Source organism: Bufo gargarizans, chromosome 4 (assembly GCF_014858855.1).
Source record: "Bufo gargarizans isolate SCDJY-AF-19 chromosome 4, ASM1485885v1, whole genome shotgun sequence".
NCBI classification, from domain to species: domain Eukaryota; kingdom Metazoa; phylum Chordata; class Amphibia; order Anura; family Bufonidae; genus Bufo; species Bufo gargarizans.
Genome location: NC_058083.1, coordinates 311,253,627 through 311,280,411, shown reverse-complemented (window position 1 = coordinate 311,280,411; position 26,785 = coordinate 311,253,627). Strand labels below are relative to the sequence as shown.

General features: G+C 38.9%; 1 protein-coding gene across 2 annotated transcripts in view; it reads left to right on the top strand.

Moving 5' to 3' along the window:
- Positions 1-524: 524 nt before the first annotated feature.
- THEMIS (thymocyte selection associated) overlaps positions 525-26,785 on the top strand; it is a 148,840-nt gene continuing 122,579 nt past the window's right edge. For both annotated transcript variants that reach the window (XM_044292396.1, XM_044292395.1), the window contains exons 1-2: positions 525-654; positions 26,248-26,394. In XM_044292396.1, the coding sequence (XP_044148331.1) occupies positions 561-654; positions 26,248-26,394 (241 nt within the window). In that variant the 5' untranslated portion in view covers positions 525-560. The remainder of the gene's footprint in view (positions 655-26,247; positions 26,395-26,785) is intronic.

The following is a 26,785-nucleotide window of genomic DNA, read 5'->3' as shown; positions in this document are numbered from 1 at the left end:
CATTACAACAAAAAGATAAATGTCTGCATTGGTCTATGAATAGGAGAAACAAGTGATACTGAAGAAATCACAACAGTGGTGCATATTAAAAGTGGCTCTGAACTGGTGTTCATTATCACATATTCTCAATTATAAAAATAACACATCATAATTAGTTTTTTTGATAGACTAGCAATGAAAATGTAGGATATGCATTGTTAGTACATGAGGAAATTTTGAATATATAATCCTAAGGATAAAATGTGTTTTTGAATCACTATTGTGTGTAGGCTTGTACCTTGAGAGGTTATTAAGCTTCACTTATTGTAGCAACTTAAAATGCTATTTAAATCACAAAGGCTTTTTAACTAGACATATGAGAACTGCTTGCAATGATGTGTTGTTGGTTGAACTCATTTCTCAGTTTGTAGTGAGAAGAACAGGAACCATACACCAGGCAGTGACATACCAAACCTCTTCCTGTCTACTGCTCTTAAAACCAAGCATAATCTTTGTAGCTGGATATTTGCACTTCACCTTTGTTATATCAGTACAATAAGTGACTGTATGTCTTACCTTAGATGATGACAACTACACTTCAGGCTTTTGTTCAGTCCCTGGATCCCAAAACTCTACCCAGGGTGCTACATATACAATCTGGATTTTATCATGGAGGTAATGGTGTGAACCCATTAATTGGGACTTTTTGCTTAACGTATTATGGTTTAATTTATTAGCAAATGGGAATCTTGGGCATTACGTTTTTAGCTGGGTTTTATTATATTGCTTGCTTTTTACATTGCTGTTTTTTTGACTTTGCAAGCTCATTGCAGATTCAAACAGAGAATAGAATATCACTGGAAAATACAAAAAGCCAAAGTAAAAACTATAGGAATTTGGTTATGTTCATGGATTATGTAACTGGATGATTCATTGTCTTGTAAGAAGTTCTGTTCTTGTTTAAATTAAATTACATTTTTCGGTAGTATGCTTTGCATTTTCATTGTCACTTTGTAAAATATGTATAATTTCTTGGCATGGAAATTAGGAACATGTCCAGGATTTTATTTGTGGATTAAGGTTTTTTCGGGGATCTAAAATAATGTTTTAGTCACCCCCTGGTCCTGTCTACAAAGCCTTTTTTTAAATGTCATGTCGCTATGACAACCAGTCACTACGGCATGGTATTAAATAAATATAGTATATTACACCTTTCTTTTTACTTTTTCAAATTATTTTTAGTTTTTAAAACTGAAAAATTTACATCCAATTTACATAACTCTACATTGTATTTTTGCATCAGGTAAACTAAGCCAGGGCTGATATCTGTATTACATTGAATAGTATTTCTAGCACAGAGTAAGAATGCATCTGGAAACCACCTCTTTTCGATGTCCTTACTTATAGAACGTTTAACTAGATTTTCATTTTATCACTTGACATGATAGATTTCTACTTTAAATGTTCACTACCAAATCTATCTACCTAGCTATATACACCGATTGATGTTTTGAACGTTTGACTTTCAGGCTCCATATCTCACCATCGACTACAGCTTCGAAAATGAGACTACTATAATTTTATAGACAATCAGCTTGGCTATCTCATACATAAATTGGACTTGCAACTAATTAGCATATGATTTGTTATGCAGATTATTGTAATGTAACTGCATTGTTACTGTTTTGCTCCTAAAATTCTTCATTTCAATTTTTATTATTTTGTATATCTACCCATGGCTTTCAACACTGCATGAATCCTTCTGGGCATGCTCTTGATCAGTTTCAAGCATGTCTTAACTGAAATGTGTTCCCAGGTCTCTTCTACTGTATAGGTTACCAATATTGGTGCATGTTGATCGACTCACTTGGGTACATATACAGCTTTTTTTTCAACTCTACCCACAAGTGTTCGATTGGGTTGAGCTCTGTGGACTGTGGGGGCCAATCCAGCACCTCCACTTCATTGTTATTGAACCATTTCTTCGCCAATCTTTACGTATGCTTCGGGTCCTTGTCCTGCTGGAACACTATGTCATCCTTTTCATACCCATAGTACTCCACTGCACAAAGTAACTCGTCTTGTAGGATACTCACATATAGCTCAGCACTGAGACCACTATTGATCCTGGTGAAGTATCCAATGCCTTTGGCTATGAAACAACCCCATATCATCAGGCTTCCTAGACCGAACTTGACAGTTCCTTAAATTTCTCGATCGGTTAGCCCCTTTCCCTTGTTTCCTCCAGACCTATTTACACCCATTAGAGCCCAGTCTATTGACTTTTGTCTCATCGGTCCAAATCCCCCGATTCTAATTATCTACAGTTCATACTTTTTTGCAAACTTGAGATGATGCTTCTTATGACGATATTGAAGTTGAGGAATATCTTTTTTGTAGCCACCATTCCAGACTTGTGTAATGCGCATCACACAGTGCTTGCATGGACGTCTGTGATTTTACTATTGCAAAGAATACGAGCCACCTCCACTGCCATGTTTGTCACCCCAGAACTGATAGACTTTGTGATGAGCCGACTTGTTGACTCTGATATATTGCCTGGACATCCACCTCTTGGCTTTGGAATGGATGGACTTTATTTTGTATTCTTCTGTCAGGGCACTCTCATGATGCAGTTTGGCAATTTTCTGGGCCAAGATACCGCTATTGATGAGCTGGGTGATGTCGTTTCTCTGTTTTGGGAAATTATCTTTAGTGACTTTTTGCTTGGGAATCAACCTAATAACACACTGAGCTATTAGGGAATGTGAGAACAGGTTGTAATTTGTAGTATACAAGAAGAAAAAGATTGTTCCATCACGGGAGCAAAACAGTAACAATGCAGTTACATGACAAGAATGCATAACTAATAATATGCTAAATAGTTGCAAGTCCAATTTTTGTATGAGTTAGCCAAGATGATTGTCTATAAAATGATGGTAGTCTCACGTTCGAAGCTGTAGTGGATGGTGAGATATGGAGCCTGAAAGTTAAAAGTTCAAAACATTGTTACCCTTTTGCTTGTCAGTGTGTGTATGTGTGTATATTTATATATATATATATATATATATATATATATATATATATATATATATAGTATATGTATGTGTATATATATATATATATATATATATATATATATTACTGTGTAAAAGGTTTAGGATGGTTTGGAAAAAATACAGTAAAATAAGAATATTTTCAAAAATGGAAGAGTAGATAGTTTATTTGTATTAATTAACTAAATGCAAAGTGACTGAGCAAAACAAAATTAAATCAGTCAATATTTGGTGTGACCAACCTTTGCCTTCAAAACAGCATCAATTCTTCTAGGTAGACTCCCACACAGTTTTTGAAGGAACACAGCAGGGAGGTTGTTCCAAACATCTTGGAGAACTAACCACAGATTTGCACAAAACTATAACCCCCCCCCCCCCTTCCTATCTCATTCTCACTCTGATAGTAACTTAGATGTCAAGAAGGAGAGTCATAGGAACTGAGAGTGAAATGATCACCTATGCATATCACCAAAATACAGTAGTGAAAATATAAATCTTGTTAACTGTCTGAAATATTTTCTCCTTTATCTTGATGCTCTGAAATTGTAAATTAACCTTGAAATAATATTCATTTTTACATTGGTTAACAGTAAAAGGCAAGTAAATGCTATGGAATAAAAAACTTGATGTTACAAAAATATAAAACTCAAACAAAATTGCAATTCTATTTTTACCGAACACATTTCTATGAAAAGAAATGGAAAGTAATTTGAAATGTAAAATGTCTCTCTAATATTAGATGACTAATTTCTACATGCAACTATAAATGTCATAATTTTTAATATACTCAAAAAAATGCAATTATCTATATATCAAAATAGAATGTGATGATCTTATTATAAAAAGATAGGATACAGCTGAAAGAGCTTAGTTGTTTGACCTTGATCAGTGTTGGTTGTGCAGTGGTGTAGAGGATGAGTCCTGGGAATTTATTAAGAATCCTATATACAAAGTAGACAAGTAATAGAAATAAAAATAGCGATATCATGCAAATCTTACTATCTTGTAGATCACTACACATTTATGTGTCTGCGGTTTAGTCAGAGTAAGCTGTATGTTAAAGCAAGATTTATAATTTTTGGTAAAAACAATATGTAATTATAAATTTTATATTAATTCATGGATTTTGGTGCTCAAAATGAACCCCGCTTGGAAATATTCATTCCTGGTGTTTAACTTTTATTTTTATGCAAGTGACAAAATAATTGGTGTGTCCCTGGAGGGTTTAGATCATTTTCTTATGCTGTATTCAGGTGATAATTTTGATAAATTATTACATATATGTGTGAATAGTGATGAGCTGGAGGTGCAATATTCGATTTTGCGAATATTTGATTGAATATTCGTCTTATATTAGTCGAAATCGAATATTCATTGAAATCAAATATTTGTCATTATTTATCGCAAATAATATGCAATTTAATTATTCGCGTATTGCGATTTTCTTTTCACTGTATAAGGCAACTTTCCTATTGGTTGGTTATGGCTATGGCTTATATGTGTATTTTACAAATATATTTGCTAAATTGCTATATATTCTTGTCTTAGAATATTACAAATATTTTAAAAAACTAAGTTAAAATACACATATAGACTGCAATTCAGCTAATATAAAGCTATAGTATTTTTTTATAGTCAATTTTTTTGTCTCTTCTGAAGTTCAGATTTAAAAATGTACACTATAAAAAAAAGATACTAGAGCACTATATTAGCTAAATTGCAGTCTTTATGTGTATTTCACGAATATTCACTATATTGCTATAACTTCGTGTTTTAGAATATGACGAATATTCTAAAAAACAAAGTTATAGCAATATAGCAAATATATTCGTTATTTAGAATATTCGTCTTTTTTTTTTTCAAATCTGTACGTTTGATCGCATACTCCTCCCCGACAAGCGTCCCAGTCACCATCGGAATGCCTGTGGGTTAGAATATACCATCGGAACTGAGATTTCACGATCTCAGGGAAAACTCAGATCCGATAGTATTTTCTAACCCACAGGCGTTCCCATGGTAACGGAGACGCTTGTCGGGGAGGAGTATGCGATCGACCGTACAGATTGGAAAAAAGTGAATATTCTAAATAACGAATATATTCCCTATATTGCTATATATTTGTGTTTTTTTAGAATATTCGTCATTTTATTTTCAATATGAAAACATGATTCCTCCCTGCTTAAGTTGCTTGTGGGCCAATGACTCATTGACCCACAAGAAAGAAGCAGGGAGGAATCATGTTTCCAGATTGAAAATAAAATGACGAATATTCTAAAAAAAACACAAATATATAGCAATATAGGGAATATATTCGTTATTTAGAATATTCACTTTTTTCCAATCTGTACGGTCGATCGCATACTCCTCCCCGACAAGCGTCTTCGATATAGCGAACATATAGCACTATATTCGTAATATTTGCGAAGTTGCGATATTCGCGATTAATATTCACTATTCAAATATTCGTGCTCAACACTATGTGTGAAACCTATGGATACATATTTAAAAAAAATTGTGTTTTTTCATATAAAAATATTTTGACAAAAATAAATCTTATTGGCTGCATTTGAATGCTAGTGCATTATTTCACTAATTCAAGTTAATGCACACTCCACATGGAAATTTAGGCACACGTTTTGATTGTATAATTTCTCTTTAGGTGACTACTATAGTATCATACAGATGTAGCCAGTATTGTCTTGACAATTTGTTAAGTTACTGTAATGTGATTTTGTTGCATTAACAAGAGGGGCCTGAATGTATTTCTGGAGTGTAATAATATTACAGGCTATAGCTACTAGAGAGGGGTCGTTGATCCAGGGAGTTATTCTGATTGCCTGATTGGAGTCGGGAAGGAATTTTTTATTCCCCTAAGGCCTAGTTCACACTAACGTGTGTGATCCGTGGCCGTATTACGGTCTGCAATACATGGCCACAGTTCCGTGTGCATTCCGCATCACGGATGCGTATCCATTCACTTCAATGGGTCCGCAAATCTGGAATTGCGGAACGGCCGCACGGAACGGGACCCCTCGGAAGCACTACGGAGTGCTTGCGTGGGGTTGCGTCCCGTACTTCCATTCCGCAAAAAGATAGAACAAGTCCTATCTTTTTGCAGAACGGGAGGATCGCGGACTCATTAAAGTGAATGGGTCCACGATCCGATGTGGCTGACCCACGGCCGGCGATCGTGCATTGCGGCCCTCAGCACGGGTACGGGTCACACATGTTCGTGTGAACTCGGTCTAAAGTGGGGAAAATTGTCTTCTACCTCACAGTTTGTTTGTTTTTTTGCCTTCCTCTGGATCAACTAGCAGGATGACAGGCCGAACTGGATGGACAAATGTCTTTTTTTGGCCTTATGTACTATGTTACTAACATTGGCTGCGTCTGTATGTGAAATGTTAACAAAAATGTCATCCAATAACCTGCTATAAGGTATGCAGCAACATGACAGAGGAAGTTCTTTTTTTGCAGTCAGACATTTTGGGCTTCATTACCTCTTACCTGGTTCTTTTCTTTAGCGGTAACGCACATAACACATAATGTTACAAGTCATTCTGATTAAGATGTATTAGTTAGATGTCCCTTTAAAAACCATATTAAAAACCATAACAACCTCAAAGTATGGAAATATTACAGTGGTGTTATGGCTACAGATACACATGCTATATACTGAACACATTTTTATTAGTATTATTATGGAGGAGCTTATTCAACTTTATCTGACAAGATGAATATATTCAAAGCCATAAGAAATGGCTGGATTGAAAATCTCTTTATTTCAATCTACACTAATAAAACTGCTGGTGGCATTTTCTGTAAGTAGAGTATATAAACTTCTTTTAAACCTAGTTAATAAATATGTCTTTAGAAGGAATTCTTTTACTTATCTACCATTCAGCAGAAATTTCTCTGTGCTGTCGGTATGAGCATCTGTCTTCCAGGAATGATTCATGTCCTGTCATCCGCTGTACATGGTCTTTTCTGAGAAAAAGTTTCTTGGAAAATCATTTCATTGACTGCACATATTAATTCTTTCCTTATTTTTGCAGAAAGTAGGGAGTATAAATATTTTTTGCTTTTAGGAATACATCCATCCAGGTATTCGGATTTGGGAGAAGTCTAGCTTGCTAGTCTTATCTTATTATATTCATATTGTGATTTGACAGTCCATGGATATTCCATGGTCCCTCAAACCTATTATTAACCTGGAGTATAGGAGATAGTAAAAAAGTGCATGAGTTATTAATTCTTCAGAACTGTAACAGGAACCATGGAAAATTCTCTACATGTGGAGGGAAGTCGTATATTTGCATAGCTCAGCTGTTCTAATGATAAGTGAATGATATAGTAATATGCAGAAAGCATAGGCACAGTGCATTAGCGGCATACAGCACCATGGGGGTTCTTTTTAATGAATGTTAGATCTGTAAATGAATTAATAACCGTCCGTTGAAAGTGTCTGACTGCCTTGTGGGTTCAGGGAGAATTTTATCCTTGTGAGGCAAAAATGGCAGCACTTAGCAAAAGTAATTTGTTTTGTTTTCCTCTGGATTATAAACTAGGCCTAAGGTTATGTTCACATCCGCATTATTCGGAGCATGCTTGTAGAGTTATTTTTTCCATCAAAATGAAAGACACTTTTTTTTAAAATTAAATATTCTTTATTTTTCATATAAATTATCATTTACATTTAATTTATCCATTTTACAGTACTTTTCAAACATTCATTTTGTTTTCCCTGCATTAGACAACATATCCATAAATGTACATAAATATAGTATTCCCATGCTCCCCGCTGTTTGTATAACAAAAAGCAAAAAAAAAAAGAAATGGTCTCTCTCTCCTCCCCACCCCACCCCCTCCGATCTCTTATCTCAAATTACTTTAGCCATTTCTGCCAGAGTTCATCGAATCTAGCTTTTTTTTCTTTTCTAGATACTAGATTAAATTTCTCTCTTGCAAGCGAGGTTCTGGCCTGGTTCTCCCACTCTCTGACCTCAGGGACTGCGCTATCTCTCCAATGTGCTACGATGCATCTCCTAGCTTGGAATAAAAGTTTGGCCGCTATCTCCCGATACTTAACGGAGCCTATCCCATCCAGCCTCCCCAATATACAAGTTTCAAATTCCCAGGGGACTCTAAACCCATGTTGTTCTTGTATTGTTTCGTGCACCTTCCACCAGAATTCTCTAATCTTCGTACATGTCCATAATATATGGACATCATCCACCCCTAACTGCCCACATCTTTTGCAGATAAACTCCTTGGTTTTATATTATTGCATTAGCTTTTTAGGGAAGTAACATAGGCAATATATTATATTAAATTGCGTGATCCTATGGGAGAAATTATTTGAGACCCCATTTTTGACCCTCATCACCCCTTCCCATAATTCCTCCCGTTGAGGCTCCAAAGCAGCCTGCCATTTATGCCTCAGGCAGTTAACTGCACTTTTTTTTAGTTTTTTTATATAACAACCTGTCATATATCTTGGACACCAATTTCTTTCCTGTTTTTAATTTAGAGATATTGGCTGGGGGGGTGGGAGGGTATCAATTTGTGTTCCCCTACCTAGTGACACTCGTAGCGCTTGTTTCAGTTGCAAATAGAAGAAATTCAGGTCCTTACTTCCAAATCCGCCTTCATTTTTAAGATCTAGGTATGTGACTATATCTCCCTCCCACCATACCTGCCCCAATCTAAAAATTCCATGATTCCACCAAATTTTCTGTTCAATTGATTTCAGTTCTGTGAGAAGTATGTTTTCCCATAAGGTGTCTGTATGTAATCTAGTCTGAGGCCACAGTGCTCTTACCTTTTTATACATTTTAGTCCATAGCCCAAATAGCGATATTTTACTGATTTGCTGCTGTGACAAAATATCAGCTTCCACTATTTAAAAAATGCTGCATTTATCCATTTTTTTTATTAATACCTGCCACCATGTTCTAATATCTTTGTGAGTTGCTCCATATTATCATATTTCTAATGTGGCCAGAAAGAAAGTATAGTTCCACATCCGGGTTGATAATCCACCCTCCTTCTCTCGAGTCTGCAATATTTGTGCTCTTATTCGCGTTTTTTTTTTGCCATGCCATATTAAATCCGCCAGTAAGGAAGCAATTTTTTTGAAAATCTTTTTGGGGATTATTATCGGCGCATTCCATAATATATAGTTCATGGAGGGTAAAATGCACATTTTCACTAGTGAAATTCGGCCTGCCATTGAAACATATCATTTTTTCCATACTTCTATTTTCTTCCTAATTTCTTGTATTTTGGGTATTACATTTAACTGAACATAATCTTTGGAGTTTAGGCGTTATGTGGATCCCTAGATATTTTACTGGTTCATCTACTCTCTTAATTTCCAATTGACCCAGTATTAACCCTTTCAAGGGATCAATCGGAATGCACGCCGACTTAGACCAATTTATATTGAGTCCAGCATATTTGCTGTACTCTTCAAAGATCTTGAAAATCCTGGTAAGTGAACCATGGGAGCCCACAAACAGCATGATGTCATCTGCATACAGAGCAATTTTTTCTTCATGAGATCCATACCTGAAGCTTTCGATGTCTTTATCTTGCCTAATCAAATATGCCAAAGGTTCCATAGCTATAGCAAATAGCAGGGGGGAAAGGGGACAACCCTGTCTAACCCCCCTGCGAGTGGGTATGCCTTCTGAGTGTACTCCTTTCAAGATCACCCTCGATGTTATATCAGTATATAATAGTTTTATCCAAGAAACAAATATTTCACCAAATCCCATATTCTTGAGGGTTGCCATTAAAAAGGGCCACTCTATAGTGTCAAAGGCTTTTGAAGCGTCTATAGTTAAGATCATTCTCTCACCACTGTTTGTGGGCTCCATTTGGATATTCATAAAATACCTCATGATATTTTCAGTTGTAGTTCTGCCCGGCATGAATCCCGCCTGGTCCTCATGCACAAGCCCTTGCATATAGGTCCATCTGGTCCTGGTAAAATAACATGTTTTCTATGGCCAAGAAAAACTTTATAGTTACCCAAAATTAGAAGCAAATAACATACTTTTTTTTGGTCATTTATAGATATTTACTTTCTTCTAATGTAAAGCTAATTTGAAGCCTTTGGGAGATCATGATATACTGTATGAGTTCTTATGCTGCAATAGTTTAACAACTAGTCTTGTGACTGTAATTTCTCATCATCTGATGATTCAGAGTATGTAATTTAGACATATATGATGGTATTATGACTCATTCAGCTAAAGTATGAAGTCTTCTTAGTTGTCACTCATTGCCTTGAGGACAAATAAACTATATGGACAAAATTATTGGGACATCTACCCATTAAAACTATGACATACCATTCTAAATCCATAGGCATCAATTTGGAGTTACCCCCACCCCCTCCTTTTGCAGCTAAAACATCTTGTACTCTTCTGGGGAAGCTTTCTACAAGACTCTGGAGTGTGTCTGTGGGAATTATTCTCTATTCACCTAGAAGTGCATTTGTGAAGTCACACACTGATGTTGGATGAGAGGGCCTGACTTGCAATCTCTGTTTTATTTCATCCCAGTGTTGGATTCAGGTTGTTTGTGTACAGCAGAGGAAATTAGGGCCTAACATCAAATTGATATCAAATAGAATGGTCTTCTTTGGGCCATTAGTTTGTCACAACCTAGGCCCACTGGCACTCTGGTATACAGTGTTCATTTTAGGACATGGTCAGATATCATAGTCAAATATCAAATTAATGCCAATCACTCTGTATACAGTGTTCATTTTAGGACATGGTCAGATATCATAGTCAAGGTCAGGTGTCAGGGTCAGGTGTCACATTGGCATTAATTTGATATTTGACTATGATATCTGACCATGTCCTAAAATGAACACTGTACTGGTGGACCAGTCTGAACCTTATCTCAAAGGTGTTTGATGGGTTAGCAAAGCATTGACTATTTATGCACTATGTAGCACTTGGCAACTCCTGCTCTGTAACTTTATGTGGTTTGCCAGTTTATGGCCGAGTTTCTGTGGTTCCTAGTACTTAGACATTGCAATAATTCCATTGAGTTGAACATACAATATCTAAGAGAGAATACATTTCATGAACTTGTTGCAGTGGTGGCATCCTATTACAGTACCAAGTTGGAACTCAGTGAGCTCCTTAGAACCACCCATTCTTTCACAATTGTCTGTAAATGCATGGCTGGTACTCAATTTTATACCTGTGTAGCAATGGGACTAAGGGCTCATGCACACAAACATATTTTTTCTTTCCAAGTCCATTCAGGTTTTTTTGCGGACCGTATGCAGAACCATTCATTCCAATGGGTCCGCAAAAAAAAAGGAAGTTACTCTATGTGCATTCCGTTTCCGTATGTCCGTATTTCCTTTCCACAAAAAAATAGAACATGTCTATTATTGTCCGCATTACGGACAAGGATAGTACTGTTCTATTAGGGGCCAGCTGTTCGGTTCCGCAAAATACGGAATGCACATGGACATAATCCATATTTTTTGCAGATCAGTTTTTTTCGGACCGCAAAATACATATGGTCGTGTGCATGAGGCCTTAATAAAATACCTAAACTCCTTGATTAAGAAGTGTGTCCTAATACATTTATCCATATAGTGTATATTAAAATTCTCAGTCATATCTGGTATACAACTGTTATATAGCAGATACATATAGCTGATTGCATTTATATGTAACACCTAGGCACAACATGACATAGCTGTACAGCCTGGGTGTGCAGGAATTGTATTGAGTGGGCTCAGTAGATGTTTAACCTTAGGTATTCTATTACAGGTGTAGGAAGGTGCAAGGGTCCGTCATTGACGGAAGGTATGTGTCACCGAGATTCCTGGCCTCGTGAGGTAAGAGCTGGTAATTTCAGTGGCATGATTTTGCTATTTAGTATGGCTGTAAAGCCGATCCGGGCCGGCTCCAACTGGGAGAAGCCAAAGTGCAGGGTGCACTGCAGTGTGGGTGGCTTCTCCCCACGTTCCAGGCCGGGTCTTGATTTGGGCTATAAAACACAGCAGCACTGTCAGGTCGTGGGAATTTACTCCTCTCTGACAGTGAAGCTGTGTCAGTCTCTGTGTTGGGAACTGGGAGTTTGGGCCTGGGTAAAGGCCTGCTACCTTGTTGGTGTGAGAGCAGCTGGTTTATGCTATGTCCAATGACTTCTGCATGGTGTGAACAAGCACCAGACTCAAGGTGATTGTTTTTCTCAAAACTGACTTTTTGTTTTGCTTATCCTTATGTGTGAATAAACACAGAACTTTTTAAGTTAAAGATGTTGTTGTTGCCTCTATATTGCGGTACAATATACACACAGGGTACAATGCCTTGTTAGATATTCTATTACAGAGTACAATGCCATAAAGCTGAATGTATGTGTGTGTATGTATGTATGTCCGCTAAAGTAATCCGCACCGTCACATTTACAATCGCCATTACTGAGTTATTCCCAAAAAATGCATTAGCCAATAGAAGCTTGGTCACTTAACCCTTATCAGCCAATAAAAGTTCGCAGGCCGTTTGCCTCTACATACACAGTTTTACTCCAGGTTTCCATAAAAGCCCAGCCATTTTTCTTCACTGCCGTAGGTGAGCTTTAAAGGAAATCTGTCACCAGGATAATCGCTATTGAAGTAAAGCCATGGCCTAATAGCACTTAGTATCTTATTTCAAGATGTGCCTTTGTTCCAGCAATAGATGTTTTTATCCTCTGAAAATCCAGTTTATTTGATATGCAAATGAACCAGTAAGGTGCCCAGAGGGGCGTCATTCTTGCAGGAAGGAGCCCAGACACGCCCCTGACACAATGTGTCCACCCTCAAAAGACAAACTTAAAATCCTGTCCCCAGGTCCCACTAAGCCACGCCCCTGATCCAGTTAGGACATGCCCCTCCCAGTCCTCAGCCGACGAGGATTGAAAAAATGAATGTAAAAATCAAATTTTGTCAGCTACAAGGTTGGGAGGGAGGGTGACTTTCTCCCTGCAGCTCACACTCAGACAGCACAGTGCTTCTGTCTTTGAGTGAGCTGTTCAAAAGGATACACCCCCAATCAGGTTAGGCCATGCACCTCCCACTCCTCAGTTAAAAATCAACTTCTAGGTCCCGCTAAGCCACGTTCTCAATTAGGTCATGCCCCTTTCCACTTTTCAGCTGACAACGATTGAACAAATGAAGTTAAAAATCAACTTCTGTCAGCTGCAGAGGTGGGAGGGAGGGTGACTTTCTCCCTGCAGCTCACACTCAGACAGCATAGCTCTGCTGTCTTAGAGTGAGCTGTTCAAAAGGACACGCCCCTGACCCAGTTAGGCCATGCTTCCTCCCAATCCTCAGCTGACATGGATTGAAAAAATCTAGTTAAAAATCAACTTCTGTCAGCTGCAGGGGTAAGAGGGAGTTTGCTTTCTCCCTGCAGATCACACTCAGACAGCACAGTGCTCCTGTCTAAGAGTGAGCTGTTCAAAAGGACATCCCTGTGTCCGTCCAGGCCCTGCGCCGGACGGAGGACAGGGAGTCTGAAGGCAAGACTGTCCGGTCTAAAAATGTACTTCTGGCCACCCTAGGGTCAGGCTGCTATGGAGGTCACAGTTAAGGGGATGGTCCGCTATGGAGGTCAGTGTTAAGGGGCAGATTCCTGCAAAGGCCTCTGTTAAGGGGCCAGGCCCCTGTGGAGGTCACTGTCAAGGGGGTGGTGTGCTGTGAAACTCGCTGTTAAAGGGGAAGGCTGCTGTAAAGGTCAAAGTTAAAGGGAATGGGCTGCTGTGGAGGTCCAATTTTAAGGGATGAGGCACTGTGAGGAGGGGGTCAGTGTTAAGGGGTGGGGGGCTGTGGAGGTCACTGTTAAGGAGGCGGGGTGCTGTAGATGTCACTGTTATAGCGGATAGTGTTGATATCTTTAAAACGACACGCAGAGTAAATCAAATTGATTAAATATACCTGGGTCCTTCAGCTAGTATATATATAAAGCTATATAAATGTATATAATATAAAGCGACAAACTGCAATACAGAAGTATTCCAGTGTAGTGTATTGTACATGTACGATCACTCAAGCAATATCAGGCTTAAAGAGGACCTTTCACTACTCTACAAACGAAAAACTAACTATACCTGTGGGCAGAGCAGCGCCCAGGGGTCCCCCTGCACTTACTAGCAAGTCTGGGCGCCGCTCCGTTCGCCCGGTATAGGCTCCGGTGCCTGCGCTCCCTCTGACTGTTTTCTTGTAGGAGGCATGTCCCTTGCTGCACTGCTGGCCAATCGCAGCGCACAGCTCATAGCCAGGCTATAAAAAAAAAAATCACATAGAAAACATTTTACATAATAGGTATTGCCTCATCCAGAAATGGCTAAACTAATGAAAAGTCCTGTTATTTAATGCAGTAAGAAAAAACCTATTCCCAGAATTGCCATTTTTTGGCTACCTTGCCCAGCAAAAATAAGCTCTCTAAGAGCTCTGTGAAAGTATATTGCTGCAAAGTTGTTGTTTTTTTTAAGTATAAAAATGGGGAATGATTGTAATCATACTGACCCACAGAATAAGGTTATCAATTAATTTGTACTATATAGTGATACTCATAAAGAAAAAATGGTGGAATGAAAGTTTTTTTTCGATTATACCAATTTTTTTACAGTTTTGCAGGGCATATTTAACAATAAGTGGTGCTATTAAAAACCGTCCCTAAAAAAATAATGCATTATACCTCTATGTCAAGTGAAGAATAATAAAGTTACGTCTCTTCGAAGTAAGGAAGAAAAAACGAAAGCGTTGCTTGGTCCTAAATGGGTTAACATTACTCTCCCTTGAACCTGTCATTGTGTCAATCAATTTCTGTGATTCTCAAACCTTGTGAATAAATTCACAAATCCTGCAAATAAATCCTATTATCTCTAGTCATTGTAATATATTACACTCTTATGTAAAGCATTTAAATATGGGACATGAGGCCAAGTCTTTTATAAACTTAAGATCTCTCAATTTGAAGTTGCACCATTTTAAAGTGCCTTTACAATACGGCAGATTGTGTTGCAGAACATTTCTGCAACTGAACATGAATTTTATTCATTTCAATGGGGTTTGCAAAAATCCATGTGCTTCCCTCCAAAACAACTTCATTCAGATGAATAGAACTGATTTTAAGTCACTGGAAATTTTCTGCAATGAAATCTGTCACATGTGATGGCACACTTAGGCTTCATTCACATGGCCATGTCTGTGATTACATTTGTGACAAGATGGTGAGTGGTTCATCTGTGAAGATGTCCATGAAGAACCAATGCTTAGTCCCTGTGTCCATTTTTTGCCATCTGTGTGTCATCCGTATTCTATGTACACTACTAAACTGAAAATTAAAGGGGTTGTCCGGGATTGGGGACATTGCTTTAATAGTACAAGTGTGGCATACACATTACATACAAGCATGTAGTACCTTTGGCACAGATTTCTGCAGCCCCGTTTTCATCTTTGAAATTCATGGTCGGAAGTTACTGTTTTCTTCTCCTCAGTGACGTAGCTGGTCCCTTGCAGGCAAGCAAAGCTTCCTCTTTCGCTGCTCAGGGAGCCCGGTGACGTTACTTGCAGCATAAGTGATTTATGCAGAGTGGATGGACGGGCGGTAACTAGGCTGGCCGACATCGTGCTACGCCCTGCCCCTCCAGGCCGGTGACGTCACCTGGCAAGGAGCTTTAGAATGAATGGAGGTGAATATTAATGAGGGGCGGAGTTACAGCGGCTGGCCGACATCCCGCTAAGCCCCGCCCCTCCAGTCTGGTGAAATCACCGGGCAAGGAGCTTTAGAATGAATGGAGGTGAATATTGATGAGGGGGTGGAGTTACAGCACAGCAGAGAGACAGCTGTAACCACCTGATGCCTCACTGCCCAAGGACCCACAGGGCAGTGCAGCCATAAGTTAGGGAAAAATAAACAGATATATAAACAATGAGTGGGGGACCGTTGGAGCCACATAGAAGTGGCGAAAATAGCTAAAACTATATGGAGGCACCTTTATTTAGATGTACAGTCGTGGCCAAAAGTTTTGAGAATGACACAAATATTAGTTTTCACAAAGTTTGCTGCTAAACTGCTTTTAGATCTTTGTTTCAGTTGTTTCTGTGATGTAGTGAAATATAATTACACGCACTTCATACATTTCAAAGGTTTAATCGACAATTACATGACATTTATGCAAAGAGTCAGTATTTGCAGTGTTGGCCCTTCTTTTTCAGGAGCTCTGCAATTCGACTGGGCATGCTCTCAATCAACTTCTGGGCCAATTCCTGACTGATAGCAACCTATTCTTTCATAATCACTTCTTGGAGTTTGTCAGAATTAGTGGGTTTTTGTTTGTCCACCCGCCTCTTGAGGATTGACCACAAGTTCTCAATGGGATTAAGATCTAGGGAGTTTCCAGGCCATAGACCCAAAATGTCAACGTTTTGGTCCCCAAGCCACTTAGTTATCACTTTGGCCTTATGGCACGGTGCTCCATCGTGCTGGAAAATGCATTGTTCTTCACCAAACTGTTGTTGGATTGTTGGAAGAAGTTGCTGTTGGAGGATGTTTTTGTACCATTCTTTTTATTCATGGCTGTGTTTTTGGGCAAAATTGCGAGTGAGCCCACTCCCTTGGATGAGAAGCAACCCCACACATGAATGTTATCAGGATGCTTTACTGTTGGCATGACACAGGACTGATGGTAGCGCTCACCTTTTCTTCTCTGGACAAGCCTTTTTCCTGATGCCCCAAACAATCGGAAAGCGGCTTTATCAGAGAATATGACTTTGCCCCAGTCCTCAGCAGTCCATTCACCATATTTTCTGCATAGGATCAATCTGTCCCTGATGTTTCTTTTGGAGAGAAGTGGCTACTTTGCTGCCCTTCTTGACACCAGGCCATCTTCCAAAAGTCTTTGCCTCACTGTGCATGCAGATGCGCTCACACCTGCTTGCTGCCATTCCTGAGCAAGCTCTGCACTGGTGGCACTCTGATCCTGCAGCCAAATCCTCTTTAGGAGATGATCCTGGCGCTTGCTGGACTTTCTTGGATGCCCTGAAGCCTTTTTAACAAGAATTGAACCTCTTTCCTTGAAGTTCTTCATCTTATAATTGTTGATTGAGGTGCAATCTTAGTAGCCACAATATCCTTGCCAGTGAAGCCACTTTTATGCAACGCAATGATGGCTGCATGCGTTTCTTTGCAGGTCACCATGGTTAACAATTGAAGAACAATGATTTCAAGCATCACCCTCCTTTTAACAGGTCAAGTCTGCCATTTTAACCCAATCAGCCTGACATAATGATCTCCAGCCTTGTGCTCGTCAACATTCTCACCTGAGTTAACAAGACGATTACTGAAATGATCTCAGCAGGTCCTTTAATGACAGCAATGAAATGCAGTGGAAAGGTTTTTTGGGGATTAAGTTAATTTTCATGGCAAAGAAGGACTATGCAATTCATCTGATCACTCTTCATAACATTCTGGAGTATAAGCAAATATCTATTATAAAAACTTAAGCAGCAACTTTTCCAATTTCCAATATTTATGTAATTCTCAAAACTTTTGGCCACAACTGTACATTGTGAGTAAATGTGTGTTTGTTTGTTTTTTATTTGGTCCCAGACAACCTATTTAATTTCTAGAGCATATCCTACCAATGGTCCATGAAAACCACTGATGCCATCCATGTTGTGTCAATGGTTTTCACGGATCATTAGACTTCAATAGTCGTGTTTTATCTGCATCATGGACTAAAGTACTGCATGTATCCATGGTTTTTGCACTGACCCACTGTAAGTGGAAAATCACCGATATGTGAAAAAAAATATTAAATTCAATAGATACATAGGCTGTCCATGGAAAACACAGACAGCACATGTCTGTGATTCACTGATGTGTGAAATATATATACCATATTAAATCCACTATTTTACTCGGGCTGATTCGAAGGTTAGGTGCAAGAAATAATATACAATAGTAAATGTACAAAAAAATCTATATTGTACATTGTGGAAATTTGTACACCTTATTTGCACATATTGTATGCCTTTTGCTTACTCCTCTTTAGCATCTGTTAGGATATTTAAAGACCTTTATATGTGAAAATCAGAATAAGGGCTCATGCATACGAATGTATTTTCTTTCCGCTTCCGTTCCGTTCTTTTTTTGCAGACCGTATGCGGAACCATTCACTTCAATGGGGCTGTAGAAAATACTGAAGTTACTCCGTGTGCATTCCGTTTGTCCTCATGGCTGTTCCTCAAAAAAGTAGTGCATGTCCTATTATTGTCCGCAGATCATGGTCCGAGGCCCCATTCAGATCAATAAGTCTGCAAAAAATATGGAACGCACACTGAACACATCCATATGTCATCCGTATTAAATCTGTATTTTGCGGATCCATACTGTAGAAATGCTATGCCCAGCCCATATTGCTCAGGTGTTTGGTGATTAATAAGTTACTGTTTCTGTATACGATCCTCAAAAAAGGATCAAATACGGAAACCATATGGATATGTTTTGTGCAATAACGGAACGGATGAGGACTTCAATTGGAGAAAAAACCTCAGATACGGAACAACGGATCAGTGAAAAATGGACCGCAAAACAACAACGATCGGCATGAGCCCTAATGCAAAGGAGCATAATGTATACTAATGAAGGGCATTTCAATCAGACATACTCCTATATACATTTCTCTTAATACTTAAAAGGGTTATCTTGAAAAAGATAATGATGACTAGTAATGGACGAACATCGTCCGGGACGATTCGCGAACGTGATCGCAATCAAATGTGGGCCCCATTCACTTTAATACCAGGTGAACCTAAAAAAACCTTCAAGTCATATTTGCAGCCACCAAATACTTACTAGAAGTGCAAAAATCGTCCCACAACATGGACAGTGACATACCAGAGGGGGATCAATGGCAAAAATTCCCACAATATATATGTATTTTAATCAGGGGCCATTTTTATGCGTCTTAAAGGGAAACTCTCAAAAATGTGTCCTGCTGAAGCCTAGAAATTTTTTTATTTTAGACCACTGGAGTACAGGCCCCAAACATTAGCCATTCACCGGGCAGAAAACATCAAGTGATAATGTGGCTGGAGGTACATTAGACGGTCATTGGATATTAATTTTACTGCAGGCTACAGGCCCCCAAATTAATCATTCACCTAACAGAAAAGATCAAGTGATTATGTGGCTGGAGGTACAAAAAAACTGCGGTGGGCCATTACAGGGGCATTATTTAAACCATGGGGGAAATTATTTGAGATGGGGCCCTACATTGGGGGCATTATTAAAGCTGGGGACATAAAAAAAAAAAATTATATACTATGGGGGACACTATTTAAGATGGGGGCTCACATTGGTGGCATTCTTAAAGCTGAGGCGGTAAAAAAAACAACCTACACTATGGGGGGCATTATTTTAGCTGGATCCTGCATGAAAAACTAATGCAAAATGGATCTAAAACAACACACAGACAGAAAATGAATGCACACACTGATGCAAAATGGCCTTAGGCTACTTTCACACTAGCATTTTTGCTGGATCCGGCAGGGTTTAGCAAAAACGCTTCCGTTACTGATGAATACAACCATCGGCATCTGTTTTGAACAGATCCGGTTGTATTATCTGTAACATACCCAAGACGGATCCGTCATGAACTCTATTGAAAATCAATGGGGGACGGTTCCATTTTCTATTGTGTCAGATTGTCAGAGAAAACTGATCCGTCCCCATTAACTTGCATTGTGGGTCATGACGGATCCGTTTTGCTCTGCATCCTAGGATAGAAAGCAAACAGCAGCATTCTGCTCTCCGGTATGAGAACGGGACGGAATGCACTTTGGAGCATTCCGTTCTGTTCAGTTATGCTTTGTCCCCATTGACAATGAATGGGGACAAAACGGAAGCGTTTTTTTCCGGTATTGAGACCCTATGACGGATTTTAATACCAGAAAATAGAAACGCTAGTGTGAAAGTAGCCTTTGGGTCCCTACACACACACACACACACACATTTTGGCTGGAATTTTTTGGGGAGCTATATAAATGCTAGTATGACCACTTTTTTGGCCACCTACGTTTTTGGCATTGCTTTTTATATGCTGTCTTTGATCACTAACAATTTCTTCATGGAGTTTTTTTTCTGTATGGTCCTTAAATTTGGTGTGTTTTTGGGGAGCTGTAAAAATAACTGTATGTAGTTTTTTTTTGGCCACTTGTGTTTTTTGCAGCATTTTTGTTGCGTTCTTTGTAAATACTATATTTGAAAGCAGCACCTGGAAAAAAAAAGCCATCTAATTAAGAAAAATGCCAGTAGCATTTCCCATTTCCCATAGACTGCCAGCTAATATCTGATGATATCGTATTTACCACACACAAAAATAAAAAACACACAACTAGAATGCAGGTGCAAAAAGGCCTCTTTCACACGAATGATACAGATTGGTTCCGGATGCGTTCAGCGGAACTCGCACCATTTTGCAAGCAAGTTCAGTCAGTTTTGTCTGTGTTTGCGTTCAGTTGTTCAGTTTTTTATGCAAGGGTGCAATGCGTTTTGATGCGTTTTTCACATGCGTGATAAAAAATTGAAGGTTTACAAACAACATCTCCTAGCAACCATCAGTGAAATGCGTTTTTCACTGAAGCCCCATTCACTTCTATGGGGCCAGGCCTGCGTGAAAAACGCTGAATATAGAACTTGCTGCACTTTTCACGCAACGCAGAACTGATGCGTGAAAAAAACGCTCATGTACACAGACCCATTGAAATGAATGGGTCAGGATTCAGTGCGGGTGCTAAGCGTTCGCGTCACGCATTGCACCCGCACGGAAAACTTGCTTGCGTGAAAGGGGCCTAAAAACACAAAAATGCTGAAAAACACCAGTAAAAGCAGCCTTAGGCTTAAAATGCCAAGATTTACATTATCTTCTTTTTAAAGCAGTGCACTTTAGCCTGTGATTCTCCAGATGTTGCAAAACTACAACTCTCATCATGTTCTGACAACTGTAGACTAGAAACAGACTGAGGAACACTGCTCAAAGGGCACTGTTCTAGTTTTTCAAGCGTTTCTGCAATCCTAGCATCACATTACCTGACTTGATGAGTCTGCATAACGGAAATTCTCAGGTGAATCTTGAAAGATGAGAAAGGTATAAAAATCCTTGCAGCTATTTGCAGAGCAGCATCTCAAACAAAAAACACAATAACAAGAAAAATGATGTTACAAGAGAAACAGAATAGATGCAATTTAAAATCTTTCCATTCTCTCATAATTTTTTACTTGGGACACAGACCAAGCAGCCATGAAGGATTGTATCGAGAATAGTTTTTTTTATACAAACAACAATAACAATACATATGAGATATATGCAGAGACAAAACACTGGGGATGGTGTAAACAGATTTATCACAGTGGCTCAGGCTGGATGATAAATCTGATGCAGGGATAGACACTTTTCACAGACTCTATATACCAACTATTGGTTGACTTAGTTTAAGACATGTTTTTAAGCCAAAACTGAGAGCAAATTTGGTTCAAAACGGTGCATCTTGTGTCACTTTCATGATAATCTTAGGGATATGCCATAACTTTTTAGCATTATTGGGCGATTCCAGAATTTTAATATATATATGGCCTATCCTCAGGTTAGGCAATAACTATTTGATCGGCGGGGATGTGACACCCCACACCCCCACCCATTCAGCTGTTTAAGAGGTGCTCTGGGGCTGGAGGTCAGGGCTGGAACTACACATTCCATCCACTGTGTAGTAGACAGAACTACATTTCCCAAAGAAAGGTCATGAATATAAAAAATCTGGAAGATCCTTTGAAATAGCCATTTGATCAGATATATCAGTATTTTAGGAATCAGATAACAACAATCTTGTCAATAAAGCCCAAATTTTTACATAATCATACATTCTAGTAAAATGTATTAACTTTGAATGCAATAACCTCTGCGGTATCTGAGTTCAATAGTTGGGTACACGTTTAATGTTCCGCTCTCAAAACACTGACTATGTGTGGATCTAGAAGAAAAGCTGTAGTATCAGCGCAGGAATCAAAGACATGGGGCAGAGTCAAATAATAAGTACCTGTTCAGTCGGGTGTGGGTATCTTTAGTATAGGGTTCAATCTTCACGGCACTAAACGGTACAAGATGGATAGCGAATTTTCCTGCTCAACTTAAAAAAAACGTGCGCGTCGCTCTGGCCGGTAGCTGGTGCGCGCACGAAGGAGCGTGATGGTGACGGAATCCGAAGGAATAGCATGTGACATCACAGCTGTAGTATGGATTCTTCCAAGGACCAAAAGACCAATCCTACGCATTTCGAAATCAGCGAACTTCGAAGAAGTCCTTCGTGCGTGCGCCAGCTACCGGCCGGAGCGACGCACGTTTTTTTAAGTTGAGCAGGAAAATTTGCTATCCATCTTGCACAGTTTAGTGCCGTGAAGATTGAACCCTATGATAAAGATACCCACACCCGACTGAACAGGTACTTATTATTTGACTCTGCCCCATGTCTTTGATTCCTGCGCTGATACTACACTACACCTTTTCTTCTGATATACATATATTCTTTAAGGATCGAGGCAACCGATTCTTTTAGTATCTAGCAGCGGCTCTGTGCACAGATGTACACAGAGAAAGGATTTATGTGATAGCGCAGATACAATCACTTACTTTTTTATGCGTGGTTCTAAACGGACAGCTAAACACTTGTCCGAGACTCCAGTAAACTGTGGTCCCGATTGTCAAATTACTTATACTTTCTGAAATAGTCAAGAAACAAGGATATGAAGCAAATGTTCTCCACAGGTTTGCATAAATGTGTTATGATGCCCATGTTGTATTAACTGTAAACTCAGTCTGGCATGATTTTACCCTCTCTGTTTTATACTGTAATAATATAATGTAGACAAACTCATCGTGTATTTACAGAAGTTGTAAATATAATTAAATGGTCAAAAAATTAATTTCCTAATCCCATTTGTGAAATATGCAAGTTACTTTTTGAGAAATGTAAATATTACTAATGTTTTACTTATGAAAAGAACCCATTTTGAAGAAAGTTGGCTTGATGATTGTAGACACCTATAGTGAATGGTTATTTATTTAATAAATATAGATTTTAAAAAAATGAGCCCTTGCACAGACAGCAGACTATTTTTTTATTTTTTTTATTTAAGTATTAAAACATAAGAAAACTATAAACATTTGGTATCCCTATAATCATACTGAACCACAGAATTACCCTAAACTGTCAGTTTTACCACATAGGTAATGCAGTAAAATTAAATCCATAAAACCATTGCGGAATTACCTTTTTTGAACAGAAAAATAAAAAAAAGATATGGCTTCTGGAAGGATGGGAGTAAAAAACAAAACAAAAAAATGGCTGTGTCAGGAAATGGTTAACCAATAAAAGCCGAGCTATGGGCAACAGAGTTTTTTTTTTTTTTTTTAGAAAGGAGTCCACTACTCAATAAACCCGTTTTCTATTCTACTCCCCTGCTACAGGAAAATCCCTATTAATAAGTATGCCAGCGTGGGTGAACAGTGGGTTGGCTTGCTCCCCCCTCTTTAAGAAGTGAGTCTCGACTGAGGAGTCTATCTGTATCTGGAGGTCAGGATGTAAATAAAGTCAGAATAATGAATATGTGGGAGAAAAAAAATATAAAACCATAAATAATAAAATAAAAATTGGTGATGTGGAAGGGAATACAGTGATACATGTATAGACTAGGTCCATGAAAGATGGTGTTTGTTAGCAGTTCACCTCTCAACCTCACATACGACTGTGATGAAATGACCCCTATTAATTATAGTCTTTATGTGAATTTCAATCTTAAACATGAAAGTAGTTGTACTTTTTACAACAGTTAAATAGGTATTCCCAAACTCAAAGTTCTATGTTCAGATAGTCTCTTATGTGATAATATGAATTTCACTATTTAACTTCTTGAGAAACAGCATGTGGACAAAAGTATTGGGACTCATGTGTAGCATTGTATTCAGATGTTTCAATCAATCCCATTGACACAGGTGCAAAAAAATTAATAAAAGAGCTCCTAGCCATTCAGTCACTTTTACAAATATTTGTAAAAGAATTGTTTGTTCTAAAGAGCTCACTGAATTCCATCATGTTACTGTAGTAGGATGCCACCATTGCAACGTCATTTCCCTTCTAGATATTCCATGATTAACTTTAAGCTGAATGACTGCAAAATGGGAGTGTGTAGGATCCACTTTAGGAGGCGCATAGTGCATAAAAGTCACCAATGCTCTGCTGACTCAAAGTCCTCCTTTGGCATTAACATTGGCACAAAAACTGTGCACTGGGAGCATCATGGCATGGAGTTCCATGGCCAGGCAGCTGCATGCAACCGTGACATCATCAAACACAATGTCAATGATGGAATGGAATGGTGTAAAAAATGCTGGCACTAGACACTGGAGCAGTGGAAAAGTTATGTGGATTGACACATCAAACTCCTCTATCTGGAAGTCTGATGGACGAGTATGGATTTGATGAATGCCAGGAGAACTGCATTGTGACTGCCTGACTGCATTGTGTAAACTGAAAAATTTGGTGGAGGAGGGATAATGCTGTAGGGTTGTTTTTCAGAACTTGGCCTAGTGCTCTTAGTTTAACTGAAGAGAAATCTTATTGATTCAGCATATTACGACATTTTGGACAATTATAAGCTTCTAACTTTGTGAGAACAGTTTGGGAAAGGCACATTGCAATTCTAGCATGATTGTGCCTCAGTGCACAAAGCAAGGTCCATAAAGGCATAGTTGGGTAAGTTTAGTGTGGAAGAACATGATTGGCCCACGTATAACCATGACCTCAACCCCATCGAACACCTTTGGGATGACCTAGAATGGAAATTTCGAGCTAGGCTTTCCCATCCAACATTAATGTACAACCTCACAAATGCTCTTCTGGATGAATCAGCAGAAATTCCCCCAGACACACTCCAAAATCTTACAGAAAGCCTTCCAAGAAGAATGGAAGGTGTTTTAACTGCAAAGGGAGGACTAGCTCCATATAAAAGCCTATTGATTTAGAATGGTCTGTCATAAAAGCTCCTGTAATCGTGTAGATGTCCCAACACTTTTGTCCATTTAGTGTATTTCATTTAGTTCTTCCCATGTCCTGGTCTTTGTATATTTCTTGTTGTCTATACTTACATCCACTATATCATTGCCCATGGATCTGAAGATGCCCTAGTACGGTGTTCTACAATATTGGCCAGGTACTTTAAAAGACACATATTTAAAGCATGTGCAGTAATTCCAGTCACCTCTGAGCAGCTCAATACCAATAAATAGAATGTCACCTGGGAGTGTAATGTAGATTAGTAGCCATCTTAATCTGCTATACTTGGCTCCAAGTAATGGGAACATGCTCGTAGAAACAAGTTGCACTGTGATGTTTTGAAGAAGTGTGCTATCGCCAAAACCAGCAGAAACTGGAGAAAAGATAGAAAACTATAAGACCCTGGTAGCTACAATCAGTGTAGCATAGGTGTACCATAGGTTGAATTTGGGATATAGAGTTGATATGTGGAATAAACAAGGTGGAGATGGGAATTTTAATGAGATTTTCAGAGACTTTGTAACTGGTGACCTGTCCTCAGGATAGGTCATCAGTATCTGATCAGTGGGGGGTCTGATACCTGGGACCCCCGCCGATCAGCTGTTTGAGAACGCATGGTGCCCACTGTAGCGCTTGCGGCCTTCTCTTAGCTTTTCCCAGACCAGTGACGACACGTTCATCAGTCACATGGTCTAGGCACTGCTCAGCCCCACTGAAGTGAATTGGGCTGGGCGGCATACCAAGCACAGCAGCTATACAATGTATGGCGCTGTGCTTGGTGACCACAGAAAAGGCTGCGGTGCTCACTGGAGTGCCTTCTCAAACTGCTGATGGGCGGGGATCCCGTGTGTTGGACCCCCACCGATCAGATACTGATAACCTATCCTGAGGATAGTTCATCAGTTATAAAGTCTTAGGAATCCCTTTTAATGCTCACCTTGATAAAGAAATCCGACTGTCTATATTCTTACCATTCTGTGATATTAAAACTAAGGTGATATAGCAGCAATCACGAGAAAATTACCTTAAATTATCAAATGCCCTTTTTAACATTTCACTTGACTTTGTTTCATTTAGGTTCCCATTATGAACTCTCTGGAAATGAATGCTCTCTTTCAACAGGAGATGTTATCAAAATCACTGAATTAAAAGTCAAGAAAGTCATAGCAACTTACAATGAATACAGCAAGTTGCCTGCAGCAGAGTTTCCACCAGATTTTCCAGGTATCATAGTAGTCATTTGATACAGTATATCATCAGAACTGCATGTTTTTCTAACATCATACCCTCATATGATGTATTCTGCTATATCGCCTGCACTAGTAACATAATGAATTAAACTCCATTACGAGAATCACCTTTTCATGAAAGAATAATTTACATGCTACCAAAGCAGGAAGCAACTAAAATAATTTTTTGAACATGGTTATTAAAGCTGATTGATGAGAATAACGCATATGCCTACCAGTGTTCCCTCTAAGCTGCGCGGGTGAGCAGCCGCGCAACAATTATTGTGCCCCTGCTCACAAGTTTAATAAGTTTGCTCAGCAACCGCTAACCTGCTCACCCTGCTTGCAAAAAATGCCCACACTTGCCCACACTTATGATGAGTCTG